General features: G+C 40.4%; 1 protein-coding gene across 1 annotated transcript in view; it reads left to right on the top strand.

Moving 5' to 3' along the window:
• The window catches only part of SYNE2 (spectrin repeat containing nuclear envelope protein 2), a 200,260-nt gene that overhangs the window by 51,294 nt on the left and 122,536 nt on the right, over nucleotides 1–26,430 (top strand). The window contains exons 28-46 of the mRNA XM_009273371.2: nucleotides 111–258; nucleotides 1,446–2,044; nucleotides 2,909–3,088; nucleotides 4,091–4,241; nucleotides 6,772–6,930; nucleotides 7,628–7,789; nucleotides 10,232–10,333; nucleotides 11,669–11,869; nucleotides 12,880–13,045; nucleotides 13,805–13,917; nucleotides 14,664–14,866; nucleotides 15,240–15,359; nucleotides 15,461–15,749; nucleotides 16,541–16,710; nucleotides 18,469–18,781; nucleotides 19,527–19,685; nucleotides 20,558–20,914; nucleotides 22,357–22,524; nucleotides 23,909–24,055. Of these exons, the coding sequence (XP_009271646.1) occupies nucleotides 111–258; nucleotides 1,446–2,044; nucleotides 2,909–3,088; nucleotides 4,091–4,241; nucleotides 6,772–6,930; nucleotides 7,628–7,789; nucleotides 10,232–10,333; nucleotides 11,669–11,869; nucleotides 12,880–13,045; nucleotides 13,805–13,917; nucleotides 14,664–14,866; nucleotides 15,240–15,359; nucleotides 15,461–15,749; nucleotides 16,541–16,710; nucleotides 18,469–18,781; nucleotides 19,527–19,685; nucleotides 20,558–20,914; nucleotides 22,357–22,524; nucleotides 23,909–24,055 (3,907 nt within the window). The remainder of the gene's footprint in view (nucleotides 1–110; nucleotides 259–1,445; nucleotides 2,045–2,908; nucleotides 3,089–4,090; nucleotides 4,242–6,771; nucleotides 6,931–7,627; nucleotides 7,790–10,231; nucleotides 10,334–11,668; nucleotides 11,870–12,879; nucleotides 13,046–13,804; nucleotides 13,918–14,663; nucleotides 14,867–15,239; nucleotides 15,360–15,460; nucleotides 15,750–16,540; nucleotides 16,711–18,468; nucleotides 18,782–19,526; nucleotides 19,686–20,557; nucleotides 20,915–22,356; nucleotides 22,525–23,908; nucleotides 24,056–26,430) is intronic.

Raw genomic sequence — 26,430 nt, 5'->3', positions numbered from 1 at the left:
GATCTGTTAGACAGTCAATTACATTATCTTTGTGGCTTTTTGTTCTGTAAAATGTTGAGCGTCTTTTTCTGCTTGCTTTCCCAGTTCATGTTTTGTTATCTTTCTTGTAGAACAAACTCTTTAAGGACTGCTTTGGAAATTGTTTTGCCAATAGAAAATGAATCCCTTCTTCTATGTGAATTAGATCAGCGGCTGAAGAAAAAGGACATCCAGCAGTTCAATCTGATGAATAGTGATCTTGCTTATAGGGAACTAAAGGTAAGGGAAAATGCAGAGATCACACCCTAGCTGGAATAGTTTTTAATATGTCTAGGAACTGGAGAACTTAATGGGATTTTCACTCAGAAGTTTGGGACTGCTCACAAGACTTCCCAAATCTTCTAACGTCTAACAGCATTTTACTCCCTTTGCTTTAAATGTTCTTGTTCCTGTAGAGCCAGCCAGGGACCCTCAATAGGCTCTACTGTAAAAAGCATAGTCGTGAACATTTCATCTTAGGTTAGGACTTTCCAGATTTACACTGTTCCCACCTGGCTTTATATCACTTTGTGGAGTGAAATACATAATGTGGTGTTAATTTGTGAGCTAAGCTAAGCTGTCTTGTGTCACATCTGCTGAGGTATCTGAGCACACCCCAGGATGGTTTTGGAAGCTCTGCATGTATGCAATAACTTGTTCACTTGCTATCAGTATGTTATGCCTAGGCTCTGGTCTGTCTATTAGGCAGGGTGAATATTGTTTTGTTCTTGATAAGCACTCTGAGTTAAACACACTGACTGCTACGCAGAACTGAAAGTTTGCATTTGTCTGCCCTTGGCTCTTGAGCTAAGTAGGGTTTAGGTCTCTCAAGCTGTAGGGCAGAGAGTATGTGCACTCTCTGTCTGAGATGACTCTTTTTAGCTGGAAGGGCCCTGCATTTTTTTCCCAGCTCCCTGCACATTTGGAGTTTCACAACACTGACACACTGCTGTTTGTTTGAGGGCCGTAACCAGATAGCATGCAGACTTCACCAAGAGATTTTTAAATGCGTGTAAGTCTCCTCCAGCAGTATAGCATAAAGCACTTAAAAGATGGCAGAGTAACAAACATCTATGTGCCCGCCTGTGCTCTGAGTGATCTCCCTCTGTGACAGCCTGCTAGTTTCGGTCCCAGGACTCTCACCTTTCTCTCCTTTTTGTCTGATTGCTGGAAAGAGGTTTGGGCTTTCTATAGTGCTGACCAAATTCTCTGTGCGTGGAATACCATTTTATTTCATTTTTCTTCTTTTTCCTTCCCTCCACCAAAGTCCAAAGTAGGAAAAAAGAGGTTTTCTTTCTTAACCACCCTGTTTAGCATACTTATTTTATTGCGAGTATAATTTTTTTTTCAGTCATAGGTTCAGCTTGAATGCAGGATACAGATTTTCTTTCACTTGCTAACACTGTCGGTTGTTCTCTCAATTTCAGGAGCTACAGAGATCCATATTAAATCAGATTGAAGTGTGCAAACAATTGGAACACCTAGATAGTTCAGCAAGAGATGAATTTAATCCAATAGACCTGCAAGCTGCAAGTAAAATTATGATATACTATCAAAACCAGCTTGAAGAAATGAGCCATAAAATGCAGATCCGCGAGACAGTCCTTAAAGATCTGGAAGCTTTTATGGGCTCATTGAGGAAGATTCAGTCTTCCATCAAATGTCTCACAGATCCCTCAGGTCAACCTGAAATACAGGGAAAAGCATTGAGAGAGGCTGCACAAGAAGTTTCTCGTATGGCAGAAGAGGCTAAATGTTTGGATGAACGCTTGAAAACAGTTGATATCTGTTTGGAAGATGCTGAATGTGGGAGAAAGACTTGCTGTGAAAACCTTGTTCTGACTTTATCTGAAGAGCTAAATGCGACTTATGAACCCTCAAGTGAACAGGTGCTTACAGAGGAAAAAGACTTATACAAGATTTTTTCCACAAAAAACGGTGAACTCCTTAAAAACATTCAGGATCTACGTGACAGAATTAACAAAATAGGCTTGAAGGATCCAACAATTCCAGCTATTCAACAAAGGTGAATTCTTTTTTAAAACTCTTAATTTCATAATTTCAGTGAACTCAGAGGGCCTGTGGCCCCTTTGCAGTAGAGCACTGAAACTTGCATGTGTCTTGAAGTATCTGTGGAGTGCTGAAAGAAGTTGTGAGCTTATGGTTTATTCTCTGCCTCACAGCCTAAATAACTTTTCTTTTAAACTTCTATGTATGTGTGTGTTTGAAGCAGCATTAATGAAGAAAAAATAGAAGGAGGTTGATTGTTATGATCATAGTTTTCAGTAAGAAAACTGTCAAACAGGGAGACAGGTCTTCTTGCTGAGCACTTACACGTGTGATGTGAAACTCTGCGCTTGTAGAAGCCTTGTGTTATTTTACCACACCCGCAGAAAGCCACTAACATGATTTGTATGTCTCCGATACTGTTTCAGAGGAGCTCTCTACAGCCTTGCAAAGGATGAATAAACAATTCACTACTGTTTATGCGGGTGGAAAAAGGGAGGGGGGAGGAGTTTATAAGCTGCCACTCTTTTTTTAAGTTCTGAAATCCCGTCCTATGGCATAGCTTCCTTTCTTAGACCATATTTTAAGATAGTCAGAATGCACTTACCTTTTAATAGAAAATAATTCACTATGTTCATACAGACCCTATTGGACTTTAGGATTTTGGATTACTTTCTCACAGGGCTTAGGTCAGCATAACTCATCTGAAGGACTGTGTCAAATTACACGAACTGAAGATCAAATTAGACTTTTTATGATGTCATTTAATATAGTTGGTATGTGCAGCTCAGGATGAATTTCTAGGGAACTTAGTAATTACATTGGGGAAAAAAATCAAAGACCGGCTTTAATATAAGGCTGTATTTCATTTTTTCTAATAAAGGGTAAAATCATTAACGGAACTGGAAAAGGAATTGGATTGTGCTGCTGTTGAAATGAAACCTATGCGAGAGATTGCTAATAAGCTCCCACAGATCAAAGAGGAAAAAGCAGAGGAAGCAAATGAACAGTGCAGAGTTACAGAGAGGTTATGGGAGGATACAAAACTCTTGCTTGCTGAATGGTAAGGAGAAAAGTTACATTTTAAAGTAGTATTGTACAAGTAAGAAGTTTGCTTGTAAAATGAAACAGCAGAAAAGCATTAGACCATACTTTAAAGTAAATTAAATATTGATACAGTAGCAAATGTTACTATTATGATGCTGTAAACTATCATAATGCCAAGAATTGCACATAGAAGTTTGCAGCCAAAGCTTGTGAATGTTTTTTATTTTTAAGACATCACAGTCCCATCATTTAGCAGGTATGCAGTGATGTGTTGGACTTAATTGGTATCCAAAAGAAAAACCTGGCTGCTGCTGGGAATGATGTGTCTTCTATATTTGCTGTGAATTTCATGCCAGCACATTCGAAAAGATAAGTCAAACTGAAACAAATGGAAGAGGACAGCTGGGAACAGTCTCTTAGCCAGGAAAAGACTAAAGGAGCTTGGTTTGATAAGTCTGTGAGACTGAGGACTGGGAAAGGCTATGATTGATCACCCAGGGCATCTGTCCTTCTCTTACAGTTTTTAAAGATGCCTAGAGGCTTTGCATGGACTGGCACAGTTCTAGTTAATCCTCATGGCTTGCACAGGTGTCAGTGGGAGTAATCTGTTTTCATATCCCACTGAAGGCTGAGCTGAGGTAGTATTTCCCACTGTCCACCACCCAAGCTGTTGTGATATCTGCTGTACGTTGTATTTCAGTTTATTGGTGACTGAGCTCACCTTTCAGGTGGAGAGTATCATATAAACAGAACTGCTCAGGTCACATCACAGTTAAATGTGAATCAGAAGCATATGGTGGTGAAGGGCATTTCTGATTCCAAAACCTGTCTTAATACCACACCAGGTATCATACAGTGTTGCAGGGTTTATGACTGGTACGGTTTATCCCCCCTTTTCTCTCTTCCAAACATCACAGTCAAACTCCCCACATGTTTGAATATAGGAGAAGGAAGCAGACAAGAGGTTAAGGCTGCTGGTTTATGCTTAGGCCATAAATAATACATGTCTTTTTAATAGCCAGGAGCAGTGTGCAAGGGCTCTGGAGCTCCTGAAGCAATATCAAAGCTGCAAAACTAGTCTGACCAGCATCATCCAGAAACAGGAGATTGTGCTTTCACAGCAAACTTCTTACATGGGGAAGGAGAATTTGAACAGACTAATAACAAAGGTGAGTAACAAGAACTTACTGAAAAGCAAAGAAAAGCCTTTCCTGGGAGCTTTCGCGTGTAGGGTTGCCCTTGCACACCCAGCCTTCAGGGCAAATGTTAAGACCTTACTTTCACTTTGGCTTCCAAAATACATTTAGGGACCATACCCTGGTTTCGTTTTCAGCTGATGTCTAGCTTTGCTTAGCAAATCAAGGTCTGGTTAAAGGGGAGGGATTAAAAAAAAAAACCAACCAATATAGAAAAACTATGATCTAGTATCAAAAGAAGATGAAATCCCATCCTACCAAATACACATGTTAAAATCAGCCATATTCACCCACACCCTTTAGAATATTTTCTACTGAGTTAAAAACCTTATAGTGGGCAGTTTGCAAATATACAAAAATAGCAAATTCATTTGTTACTAAGAAGATACTTTAAAATGGTGTACCACTTAAGGCAAAAATAATAGGTAATGCACTCCTTGGAGCTGCTTGTTTCTCTGTTGTTGCTGTAGCTTATGACCAAGAATTTAGATCCATATCCTCTCCTTGCTCATGTCACTGGGTCCCAGGCAGGACTGCGGGGTTTGTCTGCACCATGCAGTGCTGTGCAGAGATCTTCAGCTAGCCCCGAGCAAGCAGGATCAGGAACAGGAGCCATAAGGCTGTGTCAGCATGGCACATGTGCTCAGAGGCTGGGCCATGACAGATCTATCCTGCTTCCCAGGCTGGAGCTTGTGTACCTCGCTGTATGTCGTTGCCACCGCGCTCAGAGACAGCTTGGGGATTGCGAGCATGGTGCTGCCTTGGGGTGTGGACTTCTGGAGGCCAAAATGGTTTTGACTGGGCTGATGATACAGTATTTCCTTGAGCTGGTTACATTTGCAGCATGAATCTCTGCCCTCACACTGACTTTGCTGACCAAACTTTGTCGCGGTTAGCCATAACAACATAGTTCGGTATTTCTCCTCTCGCTTCTCCTATGTTACAAACCTACTTAGAAGGCAGACCTTCTATGTGAGAGCCTTGGCCTCCGTAACCAACATTTGCTCCATGCTGTCTTTGGTAGCAGTTAAACATTTGCAGTAGCTTTTACATTAGCTGATGAGACTGAATGAGCAGGTATTGCTGGACACCCCCTCCTTCAGTTTAAAGTTTCCCACTTTTTCAGACAAAAATTTGACAGCCAGCTACGTTCTTCTTGGCTAAATGAATACAACCACTGGACATAGTTGTCCATGACTAATGGATTAGCGAACAGCAGCATGTCCATCATGACCATTTTACTGTACAGGTTTCACATTTCCTGGCTGGGTTGTATAACTGGTTGTTCAGATCCCATTTTTAGGCTTTCTGATGAGGCATCACCCGTATCATTCAGGAACATTTGCTCTCAGGCAGTGCCTGGGATGGTTAAATTTAAGAAGGAATGCAAGCGCTTTCTTCCCTCAGGCGATGGGATGGTGTCCGTGTGTGCCACCCTCCCTTCACCTGAGGCAGGGTCTTTTCTTGGTTTCACCAGTGAGACCTCTGGCACCTCGTATCACTCGGGCTCCTGCTGCAGGGGAGATTGCCTGCATACCCTGGGCCCTGCTTGTATGGAAACCCCTTGCTCTGTTAACAACCCTTCCTCCTCACCTTGAGTTTTGCAACTCCCACTCTCAGAATTGCGGTCCGCAATAGCTGCGGGCACAGTACAAGGCGTGTCCTTGAGTGCTGATGATTTGTTATTTATAATTATATAAAATAATAACAGAGAAGATTCTCTGCCTTGTTCTGGTTTGTGAGTGCTGCTCTGCCGTCCCTCCCCTTATCTCAGTGGCTGGCAGTATCTATATGAGAAGATGTAATGTTTGTCTTTGGGAAATAAGGCGCTCTTTTAATATCAAATTGCCTAACACTAGAGGTCAGTGTTTCTTTTCCAGCGAGCTTCCATTTTGTTTGTAAACACTGACATACATTACAATTAAGCACAAAGAAGCAGTCTAGTGTTTAAATAGAAAGTAAGAAAAAGGGACATTTCAGTTCCTGGCAATGGCAGATTTGACAATGGCTATGTTTAAGTAGGATTTAAGCTTTTTTTTTAAAAGTAGTTGAAAACCTGCGGGTCAGAATGCCAGGTTATATTTTTTAGAGTTGCAATAGTATCTCAGATGATTGTTATGTTGCACATTGTTTATTTCTGTAACCGAGGTTTTGTGTATGGATGTACAGTCCCCTTGGATCTTGCAATTACAACTTTTAAAGCAAACTGTGGTTTTGGCTCTCTTAGTCAGAAATATATTATCCATAGGTCCCACTCAGCTGTTTTGCAGCCAATAACAGAATGATATGGATTTCTAACAGGGAAATGTTCCTATCAGCGTGACACGGATATAGCAACACAGGATACATTCCTAGTCTCATCATATTATATAAAATAGATTATTTTGTGTAATGCTGTTGTTTCTCTAAACTAAAAAGAACAGCACATCAGTTAAAAATGTTTTGCTGAATAAACAGTCATAAGTAAACATGCTTGTAAATATCCATTTGGTCTTTTTCACAGATTGATGAGGCAAAAAAGGAATTTAATGATCACTCTGAAGATGTAGACAAAATAAATCAGATCTGCAAAAACCTTCAATTCCAGCTCAATAAAATGAGAAGCTTTGAGGAGCCTCCATTTGAGAATGAGGCTAACATTATTGTTGACAGATGGCTGGATGTATGTAAAAAGTAAATTATCAGGGTGGTCTTATCTGTTATGCATTACAGTAATTGATTCTGACGCGTGTGTAATATTTGGAATAAATTAAGTGCAATATGGCGAAGATTCTTAAGAGATAAATCGAAGTGTTTAACCAGAGCAAAGCTTGCAGAGTGTCTATTGGCGTAATGTTTCTGATCTTTCAGGTAGTTTATATCATGGGTACTCCTTGGCAGTAAATAATTCTAGGAAATGCAGAAAGGCAATATTTGTGCTTTCTGCATGAATCTGTAAGCTTCCATAACAACTTCTGTGGATTTAGACTTTGGAGACAATCTGGAGAATTACAATGCTGGTGCTTTTGGTGAGAAATGTTTGCCACTGTCCATCTAAGCAGTGCATCAATACTGAGATTAGATGGTATTTACTGAGAGTAGATAAACATTAATGAGCAAGGCTCCTTCCTAAACCTGCCTTAAAACTGGCAAGCTGCCATTGTGATTGGTATGTTTGGCGACATGTGTGGCAGGGATTTAAATATCTTCTCTATGACCAGTTCACTGTGAAGATAGATGAGATTTTTTTTCCCTTGCCGCACTTGTTTTTGTGGGTTGTTTCATCTCACTCCGATTTTATTATGCTGCTTTTACTTTTGGAATATAACTCAACATTTTTGAAATCTCTGTGTGTTTTCTGTATATAAATCTCATGGTAGATCAATGAAAAGACTGAAAACTACTGTGATAATTTGGGAAGAGCTCAGGCTTTGTGGGAAAAACTTCTTAGTTTATCTGGCACAATCGACGCTTGGGCAAATGCAGAACTTAGGAATGCAGAAGACCATTGTCTGACCGAAGAGGACCTTACGCAGTTGAAGGTAAATTGAATGGAAATTTTTTACCCTTAACTTATACTGTAGTGATACGGACTTTGGACTATAAACATTCACATCGCACAGAAATATCAGCACTGCAAAAGCAGAGGAAGTTGTAACATTTGCAATTGTATCTGCACAGATACTTTCACTGAAGACATTGCATAACATATTGGGGATGCAGGTCTTGGAAACTGATGAATAGATAGCGTATATGTATACTAAATTGTTTTGAATTAATGCAACACTGGAAATGCTGCTTTAGACTACAAAAGCCTCCTCATTCCTTTGTTCTGTACAAACATACAGCAAAGAGAAGGCCTGGAAAGCTTGTAGTCTAAGTACAATGGTGCACATATTTCCTTGTGCCTAGAGAAGAAAGGGAAGAGAGTGCATATAGGCTAATGATTAGTTTTCTAGTTAGAAATTGCCCATCAGTGAAGATACTGGAGCCTCAGAAATGGCTGGGCAATGCACAGTTCAAGAAGAGGTTGCAGAGGTGGCTTATTTGCTCCTGTGATCCTTATCCCGGTGTGCTCCCCAGTGTAACTTAGTGCAGCCTTAATAGTGGCTGGCTGCTAAGGGTCTCCGGGGGCTGCACACAGGCAGGCATCAGCAGAGCCTGGGTTGCCCATGCCCCTTTCACACAGATTATGGCATTAACTCCTGGTATTGGGGTGCAGTGGGGTGCAGCTGGGTGTAAAAACACGTGCACTAGCTCTATGCCATTGAAGAGCCTCACATACAGGGGTAAATATTTTAATTTCTGACTTCAGGGCCATAATCGGCAAGCTGCGCTGCTTTGTTGTGGTTATAGCCAGTACCTACTAAACAAAAGTAATTTCCTGCTTGAGTGGGGTTGAGACATAAATATATCCCGTATCCACTTGTTTGAAAATATGCAGGCATTTTTTTCTCAATGTTTACATGCTACAAATGCCCTGTTTTTTATTATGCTTATTTGCAGCATTACTGCTACTGTTAGCGCTGCTCATTTGTTTTAATTTGCAGAGCAGTAAAAAGCCAAGGTGTTCTTTGTATATAGATCTTCCCAGTGAAACAGTAGTATGCATGCTGTGCAGAAGTGGATATTTTGTCACATTATTATTGCCTTTACCATTGTATTGTTAGAATTTACCTGGGGTAGTTCAGGTCCCCGAGGGCTCCAGTAAAAATGCACCAGCTGGCAACTGCATCTTAAGAGCCATTTTGTTACCTGGAAACTGCTCAAGCCCGGCATGATGTGACCATGCCGCCGACGTGCCTCTACTGTTGCTCAGGAAGGGCTGTGCTGGAGGTGACTGTGCCTAAGGTTACTCCGCTGCTCCTGTGCGAGAGGATAATTCTCAAAAGAGAGGGGAGGAGAGGGCAAGCGAGAGACAAACCATGTTTCCCATGAGCTACTATGAAAACGGAATAGAAGGAGAGAAAACTGAACTCAGTGGATTGGTATTTTTGTAAAATGATTTAAAGTGCAGAGGGCATCAGGTTCATTTATCGATATTATTTCTTTTGTTGCTGATCCTGAAACAACTCTACATTAATGTTAATTACAAAAAAAACCCCAACTGTTGCAATGTGTATCGTGTTACATAGGGTTGAAACCCAGGGTCCTTTGTGACCGCCCAGCAGAGCACCGGTGCATGTGCTTTCAAGAAGCCTGTCACAAAAGAACAGAGTAATGAATTACTTGACTGTATATTTACAGATAATTTCAGTATAAATAATGTGAGAGAAGTTCTGCTTTCCCCTGTAGCCAGTATGCAAATAGGAACTCTTTTAAGGGCTGCAGCATGTGAATGGGTTTTGATGATTGCTTGTACAGAGACTGCAAAGGAATACTTTGTCCTGAGGGAATTTGAAATATTGATTTGGGAATATGAGACAATGTGACTATTGTAGATATATGCTGTTTCATAAGTTGAAGCTGGTATTTTACTTTCACATACTGGCTTGTTCCAAAACCCATTCAAATGAGTAGAGGTCTTTTCGTATGCAAAGGATTTACATTAAAAAAGTGCTTACAGCATGTGTTGTATTTTATCACATCCCTACCAAAGTGTACCATCAGGATGCCAATTCTTTAAGTCTGTAACATCTGAGAATATCCCTTTTTAATAGAAGCAGCAAGAAATAAATACAAAATTAAGATTATTTTCCTGCAAATTTATTTGGGTTAATATAGAAGTAAAATAATTAAGATTGTTAAATTTATGCTAGATTTGCATTACAACTGCTTTGCCTGAGAAACATAGAATGTTTCTGACTCTAATACAAAAAAAAAGTCTAAATTGCAAAAATGAAAATCAGGAAATGGACCAGTTGTGGGAGCTCTATATGCCAAAATGCAGAATCAGAATATTAGTAATACAATTTTCTAACAGAAACATGGAAATTTAATTTGGGGGGGAAACACAGTTACCGATGTGTTTTTTCCACCTTTAGGCATGCTTACGAGTCCAAGAGCAGAAACTCCAGAAATTTGACAACACGGTGGCTGAGATAGAAGAACTTCTGAATAGTAATGAACCTCCACTGGAGCTACAGGTACAAAGGAGCTTTTACAGCTAATACGCCAGTACTTGCTACTACAGCCCTGCTTCTAGTATTGTCTTTGCCACAATCATCTTAGTTTGACTTAAAACTACCCAAAGAGAATTGGAGGCATTGTTGGCTATTAGCAGTGACATTTCATTTGTTGTCTTTCTTAAGCTGTTAGAACCAAACCTGTCATTTTAAACACAAAGGCCTCTCACAGTCCTGTGCCTTTTAGGGACTTAGACCTGACCCAACTGTTTTGCAGGCCTGCTGAAAGAGGCCAATATCAGTGATATCTGGCTTTTAGCTATTGGCCAAGAACAAGGCACAATGGACCTCGTCAACCCTTTGGGGATCCAAGTAACTCAGCATGCTGTCTACTTTAAACTGTACCTTTACCTAGATATGTTTAATGTAGCTTGGTAGTATGTAGCTATTTGCATAAAGTGGTGTTTACCGTGATGTTTTCCTTTGGGATATCACAAGGAAATCTTCATCTTTTTGTGTTAACTTCACACAGCAAAGAATAAATCATTCTCTGCTGTTTGAGACCATGCTAGCCTACCTTGATCCTATACCAGTTCCCTAAGCATCCACTCCCAGTCTCTGTTAGATGCACCTTGAGCTTGACCCAGTTTGGCTATTTGTGTGTTTATCCTCAGGAGGCAGTGAACTCAGAGGAGTTTCACTGGGTAACGTGATCTAAAGAGCTTAGGAAAGGACTCGGCAACCTTGTACTGTGTACACTCTGCTCCTTGGGAGCACCAGACGCCCTGAGCCTCCTGGGGTGGTGTTTCAGCATGTGGCCATGATCCCATTGAGTTGCTGTCTCATGCAAATCTGCAGAAGCCTTAAGAATAAGGTTAAGGACCCGTTGCTCCTTAGTTACTAGTCTCGAGCCAGAGCTGCCCGCCTCTCTCTTGTCCTTGCCTGTTTTTTGTATCTCTGGGGGGAATCTGCCCTGGTGGGATCGCTGCAGGGAGGTGTGTTACAGAGTGAGCTGGCACCCTCTTTTTCCTGGTAGCCAAAGCACATGTAAGGCCTTTATCCAGCTGAGAGCAGACACTGGAGTAGGCTGACGATGAAATTTATTAGTAAAGCAGCACCAGTAAATGCATTGCTAATAAAGATGAACTGAGATCATTCCTCCTCAGAAAAGCAGGGCTTAAATACTATTATTTTTCAATTTGTGGAGTGGGAGGGAAGGAAACTGGGACAAGCTGCGATTGAAATGTCTGGACTTCAGATCATTTCATTGCTTTTTATGGTTATCATGGAGTTCTGTAATATTCTAGGAAATCAATCCTGTATGTTTTCTTACATATGTTTATTTCCAATTTTAAGGTCATCAGATCATCAGTTGTGCAAAAAATGGAGCTAATCAAAGAGCTCTTGTCAACGAAGCGGGGGACCAGTGAACTCAGCGTGAATACAGCAGAACTAAAAGGAGACCTTGATCTGGCCAAGACACAGATTGGAATGACTGAATCACTTTTAAAAGCTTTATCTCCTTCTGACACCTTAGAGATCTTTACTAAATTGGAGGTAGTGTGCCACAAATTACACATCTTTTATAATGTTGTTCATTATTTCTCTTCTGGGCCAGTCTTCGTAAGTGTTTCTCCTGTATATGTTGTAAACTGCTGGAATAACTCAAGTGAAGAGCCTGGCTTGAATATTTCCTTAAGCTGCCAGAAATGTGAATGAAAAGCCTGTTTTCACTGGATGTTATCAGATGTAGTTAGTTAACCCTTGCAGCTATTGGATATGGTTAGTGATAGGCACAACAACAGTATACCACCCAAGATATGTTGAAGCAGTAGTGGGGGTACTGGGTTGTATCTTTTCCAAGACTGGGTAATATACAGAGGTTGGCTTTGTGTCACCTGAGCCTGCCTGCAAGGGGAGCTCCCAGTAGGCAATTTAAGCCAACTTTCCATCCTCCTTGCACCAGGGAGAGAGGTGAAAAAAGAGCTGCTTCCTGCTTGGAGGTTCAAGGCTGGCAAGATCTAAACCTCCTGTTGAGCAGTGAATGGATTATGCACATTCTGGGTGTCAGACCACTAGTGTTTGCGGCAGTGAAATCACAGGCATTGGAAGAAAGATACAGCTTTTAATTAATTCTCCCAGCTCCCTCTAAGTTATTTTTCACTCCACTTGAAAGGGACTTGACGTACAGAGTAAGGCATTTAGGGATGGAATAGTGCCTATGGCAGCTAAGGCATTATAGCTTCTAGGTATTATATGCTCTGGAACGTACTATATTACTGTGCACTTCACATATCTATTTTGTGTGATGCCAAAATATGCGTGAGTGAATGTATGTGTGATTATGTATGCATACAGATGTATACACACTGCTCAAGGAGAGTTTAGTGCTTATATCTACCTATTGATTGCCTTGTTAATGTCAATATACTTTAAGAAATTATTTTGACACATAGGCAGGACTAAACCCTTTGCAAAACTCTTGTACTAAAGCAGCTCTGTAGTGAACTTCTGCTTGCACTTCAAATTTTGCTTTTTACCAGTTGTCCTTTTTTTTTTAACTTCAGGAGATACACCAGAAAATTCTGCAACAAAAACACCATGTGACATTACTCCAAGAAGAGACGGATTGTCCTGATGTGGATGAATTAAATAAGCAGCTTAAATGTGTCACTGATTTATTTAATAAGAAGAAACATGTGTTTCAAGATCACTTTATCGGTGTTCTGAACCGTAAGCAAACACATTTCACATTTATGTAGCTTTATAGGTTTGTACTGACCATCATAATCACTTAAAGGTTATGCAATTAATTTATTTTTGGTTCGGTGTCTGAAACTGCTTCAATATCTCAAACTGCTTCAGGGTTCTGAACAAGATAAAGATTTGGATAAAAATGACTTTTGATTCCAACAAACCACTCAGTCTGAATCAAAGTATTTTGTTTCTTATTTTTACGTTTAAAAAATAGATAAACTAAGTTTAAAGCATAATTCAGGAACAAATGTCAGACCACTTCATTTAAAAATACAGAAATCAAACTTTTTCATTTTTTCCAGTCATTTTTTATTTAATCTTAGTTATGAGAATGAATAGCTTTATTACTTACTTTTTGTTTTATGCAGACACAGGATTGTGCAGGTGTAGAATTAAGCCCAGAGGTAGTCTCATTTTCAAATAGTTTTTGAGTAATACTTATTTGCATGGAAATGAGAAAAGTTGCCAGTAGGCTAATCCAGGTCTTGTTTACTGAAACTGCTATGTATAGCAGACTATCCTCCCAAGTGAACAGCTATGTTTATTGTCAATTAATGTTGGGTAAAAAAAAGCATGAACTGCAGCATTTTCTGTCACATGGTCTGTAGTGAAAAGCAACCTTTGACAGTAGCACTGATAAATGTAATTACAAATTGTCTGAAACCTTTATGTTAAATAGGATTTTCTTTTACAGAATACCATTAATGAAGAAATTTGGCATGTATCTTTTTTTAGGTCAATGCAAGAATTTTAATGACTGGTTCAGCAGCACTCAGCTGTCTTTGAAGGACTGCTTTGACCCCTCAGAAACAAAACCAATACTGGAAGAAAGACTGCAGAGGCTAAAGGTAAAGTATTAAAATGTTCTAATTTCTACAGGTGATTGTTCTTGAAGTTTTACTTTTTTACGTGGGAGTCTACTCTTGGGAGTGAATTCACCTACAGCGGTTTTGTAACTTGAGGCTGAAAGAACGTTTCATGTAACTTAAAGCATTAGGACAGTAAGTGGAATGAAAATAAAACTTCGTTAAAATGGAGTATCGCTGTTCAAGTTCATACATAATTGGGCAAGTGAGAGACAGGACAACAGTTAGTGAAAGTCAATGGACTTTGGCCAAGTACTTCAGTGTGCAAAGATGCAGAAAGTCAAATATGTAGAGAGTAAAATGAAATTCTGACCCCCATTGGACTCAAATGTGAAAAATATGCATTCACTTTGTTGTAGCCAGAACAGAAGAGAGATGGAAAAGCCACGTCTGCAAGAAGCAATCACAGTTAAGTGGCAGAAGACACAGTGATGTCAGTGCTAGATCTGAATGCTGCTTGCCTATTTCTTCTCTGGGTATTTGTGCTGTAGAGAAGAAAATCCGAGTCGTCTACTTCACTTTCTCTTTATTCTACAAACAGCAACTTTTCCATTTGCAAGTGGAATAGTCAGCAAACTGTGAATTAACATATATTCCCTTTCAGGAACTGGCATTGCTGTAGAAAATATTGGTGGAGATAACAGGAGTTGAAAAGCTCTTGTAACATAAATATCTATTATACAACAGCAAATTTAACAAATGCATCTTGTGTTTGTGCTCTTATTCAGCACTTCCTAACATCTGAAGGCAAAGACAGAGATATCCAAGAGGTTAAAACTTTATTGAATAAAGTGAAGCATTACTTGCCCAAAGCAAGCATTAACCACCTTAACAGCCGTGTGAGAGATCAAGAAGCAGAACTACAAAGATTGATCTCCAAATGTCAGAAACGGGAAAAGGAACTTTGTGCTTCTCTCCAGCAGCTCAGTAGGTAGGGAACTAATGTAGTTTCTGACATTTTAATCACAAGTAATATAAAATGATTCATTATTAAAGGGCCATAGTGAATGGCAAACAGCCCTGCTTTTTATTAAAGATGGTCTTTTAATAAAGGGTAGTGAGTGTTTTGTTGTATGCTTCACGTGTTTTTTCACTTCGTAGCAGACTCAGTGTTATATGAGAGTATGTGCTTATGGGTAGTTTCAGTGACATGAACCGAGATACTTAAAATTAAGCTTGTGCTTAAAACTTTGATCAGGTGTATAATATTTATGTTACTTTTTCAGCAAAACAGTGCTGTCAGCAGGTTTTAGTCATGTAGTGCCTCTCATTTTGACCTGTGCCTGTATTTATACTCTCTTTAGCCTTGAAGAAAGCACCACGGTCTTGGAAGAATGGCTCACTGCTCAGGAAGAAAAACTAAAAGAGATCAAAAAAGATGAGACAAAACTTGAAAACTTCTATAAAACACTGTTAATGCAAAGGTATTGTTTTCTTTGGTTTCTATCTAAGAACTGTCTTCTAAAGAAGATTGCTCCATGTTGTTACAACAAATAGATGTTTATTAATTTTTTGTATTTTTCAGAAAACCATTTGACTCCATGGCTCAGCTAGCAAATTCTTTGAGGGAGGCTGGGCTGACAGAACATGAAACCACTTCAGAAGCCAGTGATCTTATTAGTAGATACCAGACACTGATAACACATGTAAGTGAAATGGCAGGGAATACTGAGAGACTTCCAGTGGAAGGACAGAATTTTGAAGAACTTGCCCAGGATGTTTCTTGCTGCATCAAAAAGCTCGAGGAGGCTGTTAATAACCTGAGTTCACAGGAAAGTGAGTTGCCATCAGACGAAAGGATTAATCAGATAAAGGTATTGTGTTAAATGTATTCCTTTTCCACTTCACAGCTCATGCTAATATTAGGGGAATGCTCGATGAGTCAGTACCTCGTAAAAGATACTGTCACTGCTGATTGCCTGTGGTTTTGTGGCTTATTTGGGGAGGGGGTGTGTGTTTGGGGTTTCGTGGTTTTGTTTTTTTTTTTGGTTTTTGCATAGTTTATTATGCACGTAAGATGAGATTCTCCTCTGCATCTCTGGATCGAGCAGCACTGAATTCATAAGGTGCTGGTGGCTGTGCGCCTTCCCATCATAGCCTACGCCAGAGGTGGAGAGGGAGGTCAGTGACGTACCTGGGGCATCTGGAGAGCCTCTGCAAAGTGTGTGGCTTCTTGGGTGTCCTGCAGTGCCATTGTGCCGGGCTGCTCCACTGCCTGGGTGGGTTTCTCAGGCCCCAATGTCCTCTTTGGTGTCTCCTCTCTCTGACTACTTAGGATGAGGATGCTGGAATTTACATGTTTAGTTCTGTGGAAGGGGTAGTATTGTGACAAATATCTTTCCCTAAGATTTGGAGCATTTTTTTTGTCAGCACAATATTGGTTTTATTATGTAGAGAATAATTAATAAATCAGCTTAATTATCACAGACTTTCTAAAACTAGATGATCTATCCGTTTATGTATCAGTTATGTGATATATTGGAAGGAGAATTCTTTTGTCTTGAACAGCAGTGTACAAAGTATGAAAAAAATCATTGGTAGTACCTTTTATTCTGTACCCAAAAATAGTTGTATATGTACTCCTTCTGCGTCTTGTTTAATACAGGAAATCACAGCTCTCAAAGATGCAGGAGAGGCCAAAATACAGAACATCATAGCTCTAGGAGAAACTTTAATGAGAAATGAGAAAACTAAGAAGCCGGTGGTTCAGCAGACTATTTCTGAGCTCCAGAACCAGTGGGAAAGCACCTGTCGGTTAGCCACTGAATATAGAAGGTAATGTGGAATTTGTCTAGAGGTGGTACAGATCACTTACTGCTATATCAACTTTCTTCTCTTCTTCCTGCACCAGTTCCATTTAATTTGTGTTCTTTGGGGACAGAACAAGATCCCTACAAAAATACTTGTATTTCTGCAGTGTTGTGGAGGGGCAGGTCATAGTTTGGATTGAACGGTCAGAGGTGGGATCTACCTTTGCACAGATTCATACTGCTTCAGAAGAGAGTTAGGGGTAAATCCAGGAGGCTGGGATTTTTAAAGTAGAGTTTTTAAAGCCTGGTTTATTCTGGCTCTATGAGAGGCTTTCTTGGCTGCGGCAGCTAGTATTGTTAAGTCAGCAAAGGCACTGTAGTGTCACTGGCCTTGTGGCAACTGTGTCTGAGAGTCAAATTGATCCTTTAAAACATGTCAGAAGAACATAAACTGAAGTTCTGATTTTGCACATGCAGACACTTTTAAGATATTTGTCTGCTGTAACATTCTTGAACTGACTTTCAGTATCATCACTGGGAACTTTGCTGTTGAGATCAACGGAAGCTAAAGTAGGCCTACTGTATACTTTTTTAAAAATGACCAGGGAATGAACTATTAAAAATAAATATTTCTGAGAATACTGAGTTGCCTTCTCTTATTACTGAGCACTCAGTACAAGCAATACAAGTGGTGTTCAGAAAGATAGAGCATTGGCTATATTGGATCCAACACAGCAGAATGCAGTGCACCCTCTTCACAGTATGTTGAAGACAGGAGATGAGGTGCCTAGCACATCTGAAGAGATGCTCAGGACCTTGCAGGATCAGGCCTGTGAATAACAGATGCGACACGGTAATGGCATCAGTGTGAAGCTGGAATAGGGAACTTGAAGCAAGAGTACTTAACGTATGTGAGGCTGTGCTTTATTTGTCATTTGCAAAAAAATATGAATCTTGAGGGCAAAAAACAAAACACTTAAGCTTTGCTTTTGTCCTCATTTATCCTGCTGTACTTTACAGAATTATAACCAGACTTTATTTATTTGGATTTGTTTGTGTGGGATCATATTTTCAAATGTTGGCATTTAAGTTCCATCTGGAAAATATCTGAGCTTCATCACTAAATGTGAACATAAAAATGTTACTTTTGTCTCACTGATCATAGTTGCATATTTCCTGTGGACAAATGCAACCTGTTCACCTGCAGCAGATCAGCATGCATGCTTATAAAGCACACAAATTGAAATCTGATGTCAAGGTCAGGAAAGTAGGCGCTGGATTGTGCTAATATGACCCATATTGCATATGTTGGTTTTGTTGTCTGTATCTCTAAAACATTCCCCCACCCCCATCTCAACCAATGCAATGTGTATCTTCTACAGAGCATTCCCTTTCAGGAGACTGTCATAAGAAGTTGTCAAGGAAAATACATTCATAGCCATATTCTTTTTAAACAGAACTGCTGCTGTAATGAAAAGCAGAAAAATACAGAGCATGAGCATGACATCTCAGATGCTAGAAACTATGGGTTTATAGGTTAAAGTTTAAGAGGGTTAGTCACTTGTCCTGCATTCAAGTCCAGTTCAGCAGCAATAACTTCAGTGTTTTTCATTTTCATCACCTTGAAAATTCCAGTCTAAAGCTGATCAGTAATTTAAAACCTGAAGAAAAGTATTCAGTATGCTCAAGTTCATTCTAATGGTTGACTTGTTCACAATTTGACATTTTCTAGGTAACAAATAAAAAAAAATTTAAGACTATTAAATGCAGTATTTTTTCTTAGCCCTCAAGAGCGACTTCAGTTCAACAGGGAGCAATATGAGCAAAGCAAAGAAGATTTGAGACTGGCTGTAACTGAACTGGAGAAACAGCAACAGGAGATAGGTTTCGCCCTTCAGCCTGGTTTGCAGGAGAAGCAAGCTCAGCTGACAAACTATGCCAACCTCTTGCAGAAAGCAGAAGACTTAAATTCTCGATTTAATGAATTGAAAAGCCAGGAAGATCACCTACAGGGTTGCACTGGGGATCCCTGCTTCACAGAGGTGGAATGGTTGGAATTAAAGCACCAACATGAAAATCTGCTCAGCCAGCTACAGGTTGGAACCTCACACTTTTTCCTCACGAGATTATTGGTATGCCTGTTGATTGCAGTTCTCACTGTTTGCCTGTAGTGACATTCAGCTGGCAAGTTTATGGGTAAAACTGGGAGTGGTGGAAGTTCCTCTGTAGAAGGGCAGGGAATTCCTCTCTCTCTCTTACTGTGGGGAAAAAGAGCACCAGAAGCTCAGATTTTTCACTGCCTTGTGCTTTGCAGAGGGATAAATGTTTAAACAAATGAGACCAAGGTAAGTGTGAAGAATAACATTTTACACCTGTATAAACAGATTCAGATAGCTGTAATATGAAGCATTTGTTCCTATAATCTCCAAGCCAAGGTAGTTTTTTTTTCCTTTTGGAAGGATGAATGGCTTTTCCTGCATCTTGTTTGTTATTGGTTCCACCCAGTTTAGTGCAAATTGCATTTGCACCCTATGTGGCATTCTGCATCTAATCTTTCATCCATTTTGGATAGAAAACATCCCTTTTTAGAAGTATATTCTTATGGAATGCAAACTCTTCTGCTTCCTGCTACTAATGAATATTTTGTTCATGGTGAAGTCCATGATGTGCTGGGAAGAGGGCACAATATTTTCTGTGCATCTGTGATTAGCTGGGTATTTTATGGGAAACAAGCAAGTTTTTTGTGCTGCTGAGGTCCTGGAAAAGCTGTGATAGTCCATGTATGAGTTATACTTGTTTGAGTTAATGTTGGACTAATCCTAGGAACTCCTTGGTTTCTAGACCATAGTGCAGACATTGGAAAGTCATGTTCAAGAGCATCAGCAGTTTCAGGATATGGTAGCAGGCCTGAGCACTGAGCTGAAAACTCTCTCTAAGAAGCTTGCTGATTGTGAAGCAATGGAACAACCATCAGCTGAGCAAAAACAGTTGAAATCACAGGTATGTTGCAGGTTTTGCATCATGGAGAAAGTGGGTCCATGCCCTAGAGGCTTGTAGACACCGTCACATTATAAAAGAGAACTGCTAATGGTGTCAACCTGAAAAACTAAGAAACCTTTCTAAAACATAAAGTATATGTGATGTTCTTTTTATCAAGATAATTGTAGGCCTAAAACCACTCCTAGCGAACTGAGTGGACCTTTACTGTCAGCTAAACTGAAGGTAGAATTGTCCCAGCTCAAGCACACAGGCTTCTTCAATTTTGTTGGTTGGGGTTTTTTTTTGTCTCTGGGCATAATGACGAAAGAGATCATTAAATTTGGTGTTAGTGTCTTTAAATTAGCCAGAGTGGACAGCTTAGGAAAATGTCAGTGAGCCAAGTTCAGTTTTAGGAAGTGTCCTTCATGCATAACTAGACATTCTTTTGCGCTTTGGCAGAATGGGTAACAATCTTGTAGTTGTGAGCGTAGAGAGCTACTGAAAGCTGAAACCATGACTCAGATACGAATCACTGCAATTCCCCTTCCTCCAGAATTTGCTATACCTCTAACAAGTAAAAAGGAATAGGAGAGGGAGGGGATTATCTGTTCAGAACTTGGAAAGATCACCATGCACCTCACAGCATACTATCTGATTATTTTATCATCGTCATAGTGCTTATAGCTTCAGGTGTTCTCTGTTCATAAAAATGGCTGACTGAAATTACTGGTTTAGTATTTGACTTTCTGCAGCAAATAGGTCTGCATGTACTTTTCAGCGCAGTTTGTTGTTCACAACAAATATTTATGATTCTAGTGATTGACTTTAGATCTTAGCATTAAGTATATTGAGTGAAGATACTTTTCAATAAAATGTTTTCTTCGTGTTTAAAGGAACAACGAGCACCTCTTAGTCGATGCGAAGACACATTAAAGAAGATTTTGGTTTTAGCAGAAACTGTTAAACAAAACACCTCTTCACCAGGACAGGAGTTTATTAAGAATGAAATTGAAACACTTCAGAGTGAACACAGGAGTCTGGAAGAAAGACTTGAAAACGTCAAGCAAAAGGAGGAAAATATTTTCAGTGAAGCCCTTGAGTTAAAAGATGAGTTTGGTAATGAAATACAAATGGAAGATAAGGCAGATGCAATGCTGAAGAGAGAGATACAGATCACCTCTGATATTTCTGTCACTGCAGAAGAGAGCCCCACAGCAGTACAGTTAAAGGAGCCTTTGGAAATGCATGATGTGAGTATATTTGTTGACAGTAATGACAGTGGAAGACTGGTTAAAGAGGCATCTGTCTCTCAAATGCCTTTTGTATATTGCATCCTATATTGCATCCTTATTTTCATTGAAATTAAGCCTTCTGTAAATATATGCGTATAAATCAAAGATGTGGAGAAGAACTCCCTTAACTTGTTATAAGAAGTCTGTAACAAGCCAATGATGTCTATTCAAAACTGCAGTTTTCCATTTAAACACAACCTGTGTATAGCTTTCTCTTGCACGTAATTAGAGCAGGTATCCTTGGTCAGGACACAAAGCGATAAGGTGTATACATGAGAAAATTGCTGATACGCCTCTGCCAAAGAACTTTGAGAGCTTCTCTTAAACCAGTAAGACTTGTTTAGAACTGCAGCACAATATTTTCGTAGATAATAATTTTTGCCATTCAGAGATTTAATGTTAAAATACAATGTTTACAGTCACACAAGCAGGTTTTCTTTTATATCATTTCTCTTCGGGTCAAGATGTAAATAGAAATATGTCAGAGAAAGACAAGCAAAATGATCCACTTTTGGAGGAAAGCGGTGTATTTTCAGACAGCCTATTACAGGGTATCTGTCAAAGCAAGGACAGATTGGGGCAGATTGTTCAGGTGCCTGACAAATATGTTCCAATACATGTCAGTATATATATATGTGTGTGTGTGTGTGAGTGTGTCTGTTCACTAGAAATGCATATGTAATTCCTTAAAATCTGTAGTCTTAGAGAGACGTATTTTCCTTACCTGATGAAAGGTAAAGCCTTGCACATGTGAAGCGCAAGAGATCAATTTGATGATCTCTACAAGCCCCCCAGGGCTTGGACCCACTTTCTCCATGATGCAAAACCTGCAACATACCTGTGATTTCAACGGGTTTTGCTACCCGCACTCACAAGGTAAGTAATGAGAGGTCACTAACCTGGAACCACTGATCTTTATGGGACCTCAGGACATTCACACTGTAAATGACTTAATGTGTGCAGGGATCCTGAGGGAACAATTTGGAGAACTCCCTCATTGACTTGACCATTGAGTGATAACAGTAGCTGGGAGAGATGGACCATCAAAATATCAGAGTGGAAACCATCTGTACTGAGATTTCTGGAGAAGGAGCAAGATCAAATGTTAGAGTTGCCAAATGTGCCTAAGCAGAAACTTCTATGACAGTATTAAAAATCATGTGAGCACTTACTCCTGTTTGGTTTGTGTTTCATAGTGATTAAGATCCCAATACGGCAAACTGATCTGAGCAGGCGTTTCCAAGAGACTCTGGGTTTGGGTTACCTCAGCCTTTTCCTTCATTCATTAAGCTAAACTGAAGATAGAGTAGACAGCTTGTGGAATGTGATGTTCCTTAGTAAACTTAGATTTTGGACTGTGACTTTTACTGGTTGTAAACATTTTGTATTTTTCAAATCAGGGGGAGGCTGATAAAGAGAGCCCAGGCATGGACAAACATGACAGGGTCCAAGAGGACGTTCTGGGCAATGCGGTTCAGGGTGGTGAAGCATCATCCTACCTGGAAAGGTATCAGGATGGTGTTGGTTTTGAAGGTGATGAAACAAGAAAGGAAACCCATCCAGCAGAGGTAATTGGACATGAGATTACACAAGAGTGACTGAATTTGAGGGTTTATGTATACCGTTTAGTTGTAGTGGGGATGATACTACTAATAAATAAATAATAAAAACCTCAAGTTACACTGAGGTATTTTTGCCTGATGTGCTGTATACTTAGTATGTGTTAACTCTCTGAATCCTTTCCTGTACATTTAAAATTAGTATGGAGGTTGGGGTTCTTTTCATTACCATGGGCTGCCACAAAGTGTTTTGCTGAGGATATTGCATTCCAAGTCACCTGGACGTATTGTGAAGTCTTCTTACCATTTTGCTTGGATACTGTTATTTTGCTTGAGTCTCCTTCATTTATTTAGATTTCTTATTTGCATATTTACTTTGCACGTATGAAGCTGCATTTGAAATGCTGTGTCCTGTTTGGTGCACCCTGGTACAAGGGGCATTTCAACAAACTAGAGCAGTGTTCAGGAGCTGGAGCCATAATGAGTGGGAAGAAGCTAAGTACTTGTTGGAGATGAAAAGGCTAACGGGTTTTGTTGCTGTCATCCCCTCCCTGAAGGGGTGTTATAGAGAAGACAGAGCCAGACTCTTCTCAGACCTTGAGTTTTAGGAAACTGTGTGAGATGCTGAAAGCAGTGTAGTTGTGATAAGGTGGAGCACAGTGTGCACTCATGAACTTGCTGAGAATTGGGGTAAATCTGTTCATTCTGGATTGCGGGTGGGCTACTTTCAGTACATACCCTATCTGACTTGCAGCCACTAGCTCAGATATCCATGCAGCACAGATAGGTCCCTGATGCTGTGCTCTCCACCGTGGTCATGCTGTAAGGATTTGCCATTCTTTATTTTGTGTAGGTGGCTGTTTTATTTTATCTGTCCCCAGATGATAAACAAACTCAGGCAGACCTTACAGTCAGCAAATACCTCAGCATGTACATACAGCAAATCCCCGGGCTGCTCACGGGAATATCCTGCCTGGTAATCGGCTGGGTGTCTAACCACAGACTCTCTGTCTACAGTACAAGTACAAGATTGGAGCCTCAGGAAAAAGCTAAACCTTTTAAAAAATGCATTCAAGACTGCATCCAGGGGTACACAGTTCAAGGTCCGTGCTTAGAATAACGAAACATGAACAGCGTAGGTCAGAGGAAGAACACTTGCAATCTGCAATTTTTCTAAAAATTTATAACAAAATTACAGCACTGCTTCTTCTAAATGGTTTCCTTTGCCATAACCTTGCCCACAATAAATTATGAGATGTAATTGTGGTTTTCCTCATCTACCTATAATTATGGGCTTCGTAACTTTGTCATCTCAAGCACTGTAATTACTACTCAGCAGGTTTGATTAGGGCTTTTTGGTTACTTGTTTCTTTTATTTTTCTTACACTAAAAGGAGAAACCTAGTGATGTCATGAATCAGTCATATAGAGAAGATGTGGAGCAGGTTCAACAAAGGGTACACCAGAAGAGTCGAGTCCTGAAATCTGCAGCAGCTGATAAAGATGGTCTGGAACCTAATCCCCCAGTTTCTACACATGAGGTAACCCACATACTGTTATTCCAAGCTGCATTTGTCAGTCATTGAATTTTTGTTTCCACATGGGCTTCAGCTGAAGTTCTGTTACAAAAGAAGAGGCAATTACTGTCACATCAAAATCAAGACCATTATGTATAGTTCTGCTTTATGTCCGTGGTAGTTTTGAACTTTATCTAAAGTGCTAGCCACATCATATTTTTCAGTGGATCTGTTCAAAAGAGAATAATTTTGGTTTTCAGAGCCATCATAATCAGTCTTTATTTTATGATATTTAGAGTTTCTCTTTAAATTGTTAATCAACACAACTTCTTTCAATGTTATTATAGTTAGCTGTGATAGTCTTTGCCATTATAAGGAAGGCAGATCAGAAAACTGAAATCCAAGGGTGATCCAGCATAAGAAAATAAATGAAATAAAATAGAGAAAGGAGAATGAATTCAAGCTGAATGAATAACAAGGTACATTACTAAATGACATTACTAAGTCTATTCTTCTTTAAGAGTAAGGGTGTTACATCACAAGTGTCCCATGACTGCTGAACCTTGGTCACCACATTCTTAAATTGAAGGTAGGGCCAGATCTAATCTTCACAGTTAAATCTATAGGCAGGTCCACAGCTGGCCTGTCCATTGGCAGGTCTTACATGGGACTTGCACATCTGCTCTAACTGGAAACCCCAACAAAAACTGCCAAAGGCCTTGGGACTCTGGGGAGGTCGCTGCTGACTGGAAGCTAGCCAATGTTATTCCAGTTCACAAGAAGGGGGAGAGGGAAGACCAGGAAACTACAGACCTGTTAGTCTAACCTCAGTTCCTGGAAAAATTATGGAGAAGATCATACTGTGTACTATTCAAAAGCATTTAAATAACACTGCAATCATCAATAGAATCATGAATCATTTAGGTTGGAAAAGACCTTTAAGATCATCAAGTCCAGCCGTAAACCTAACACTGCCAACTCCACCACTAAACCATGTCCCTAAGCACCACGTCTACACGTCTTTTAAATACCTCCAGGGATGGTGACTCAACCACTTCCCTGGGCAGCCTGTTCCAATGCTTGCTAACCCTTTCAGTGAAGAAATTTTTCCTAATATCCGATCTAAAATTCCCCTGCCGCAACTTGAGGCCATTTCCTCTTGTCCTATCGCTTGTTACTTGGGAGAATAGTCCAACACCCACCTTGCTACAACCTCCTTTCAGGTAGTTATAGAGAGCGATGAGGTCTCCCCTGAAACTCTTCTTCTCCAGACTAAAAACCCCAGTTCCCTCAGCTGCTCCTCATAAGACTTGTGTTCTAGACCCTTCACCAGCTTCGTTGCCCTTCTTTGGACACGCTCCAGCACCTCAATGTCTGTCTTGTAGTGGGGGGCCCAAAACTGAACACAAGGCCAGGATGCCATTGGCCTTCTTGGCCGCCTGGGCACACTGCCGGCTCATGTTCAGCCGGCTGTCAACCAGCACCCCCAGGTCCTTTTCTGATAGGCAGCTTTCCAGCCACTCTTCCCCAAGCCTGTAGCACTGCATGGGGTTGTTGTGACCCAAGTGCAGGACCTGGCACTTGGCCTTGCTGAACCTCATGCAATTGGTCTCAGCCCATCGATCCAGCCTGTCCAGGTCCCTCTGCAGAGCCTTCCTACCCTCGAGCAGATCAACACTCCCGCCCAACTTGGTGTCATCTGCAAACTTACTGAGGGTGCACTCAATCCCCTCATCCAGATCATTGATAAAGATATTAAGCAGAACTGGCACAGATCAGGCAGAGTCAACATGGGTTCACAAAGGGAAAGTCCTGTTTAACTAATTTGATATTCTTCTATGATAAGGTCACCCACCTATTGGATGAAGGGAAGGCGGTGGATGTAGTTTTTCTTGATTTTAGTAAGGCTTTTGATAGTGTCCCTCACAGCATCCTTCTGGACAAGTTGTCCAACTGTGGGATGAGCAGATTCACAGTGCGCTGGGTGAAGAACTGGCTGAAGGGCAGAGCTCAAAGGGTTCTGGTGAATGGGGCTACATCTGGCAGTCGACCGGTCACCAGCAGGGCTCCTCAGGGTTCAATTCTAGGGCTAGTTCTGTTCAATATATTTATCAATGATCTAGATGCAGGAGTTGAATGCACCATTAGCAAGTTTGCTGATGATACCAAACTGGGAGGTGCCTATTGAGGGACAAGATGCTTGCAGAGGGTTCTAGATAGATTGGAGCATTGGGCAATGATTAATGGGATAGAATTTAACAAGTCCAAATGCTGGATTCTGCACCTGGGATGAAGTAACGCCAGGCACAAGTATAAATTGGTAGAGCAGTGGCTGGAGAGCAGCCCTGCAGGAAGGGATCCGGGGGTGCTGGTTGACAGCAGGCTCAATATGAGTCAGC

Source organism: Aptenodytes forsteri, unplaced genomic scaffold (genome assembly GCF_000699145.1).
Source record: "Aptenodytes forsteri isolate BGI_AS27 unplaced genomic scaffold, ASM69914v1 Scaffold479, whole genome shotgun sequence".
Classification (NCBI taxonomy): Eukaryota; Metazoa; Chordata; class Aves; order Sphenisciformes; family Spheniscidae; genus Aptenodytes; species Aptenodytes forsteri.
This window is presented reverse-complemented; position numbering and strand designations above follow the sequence as displayed.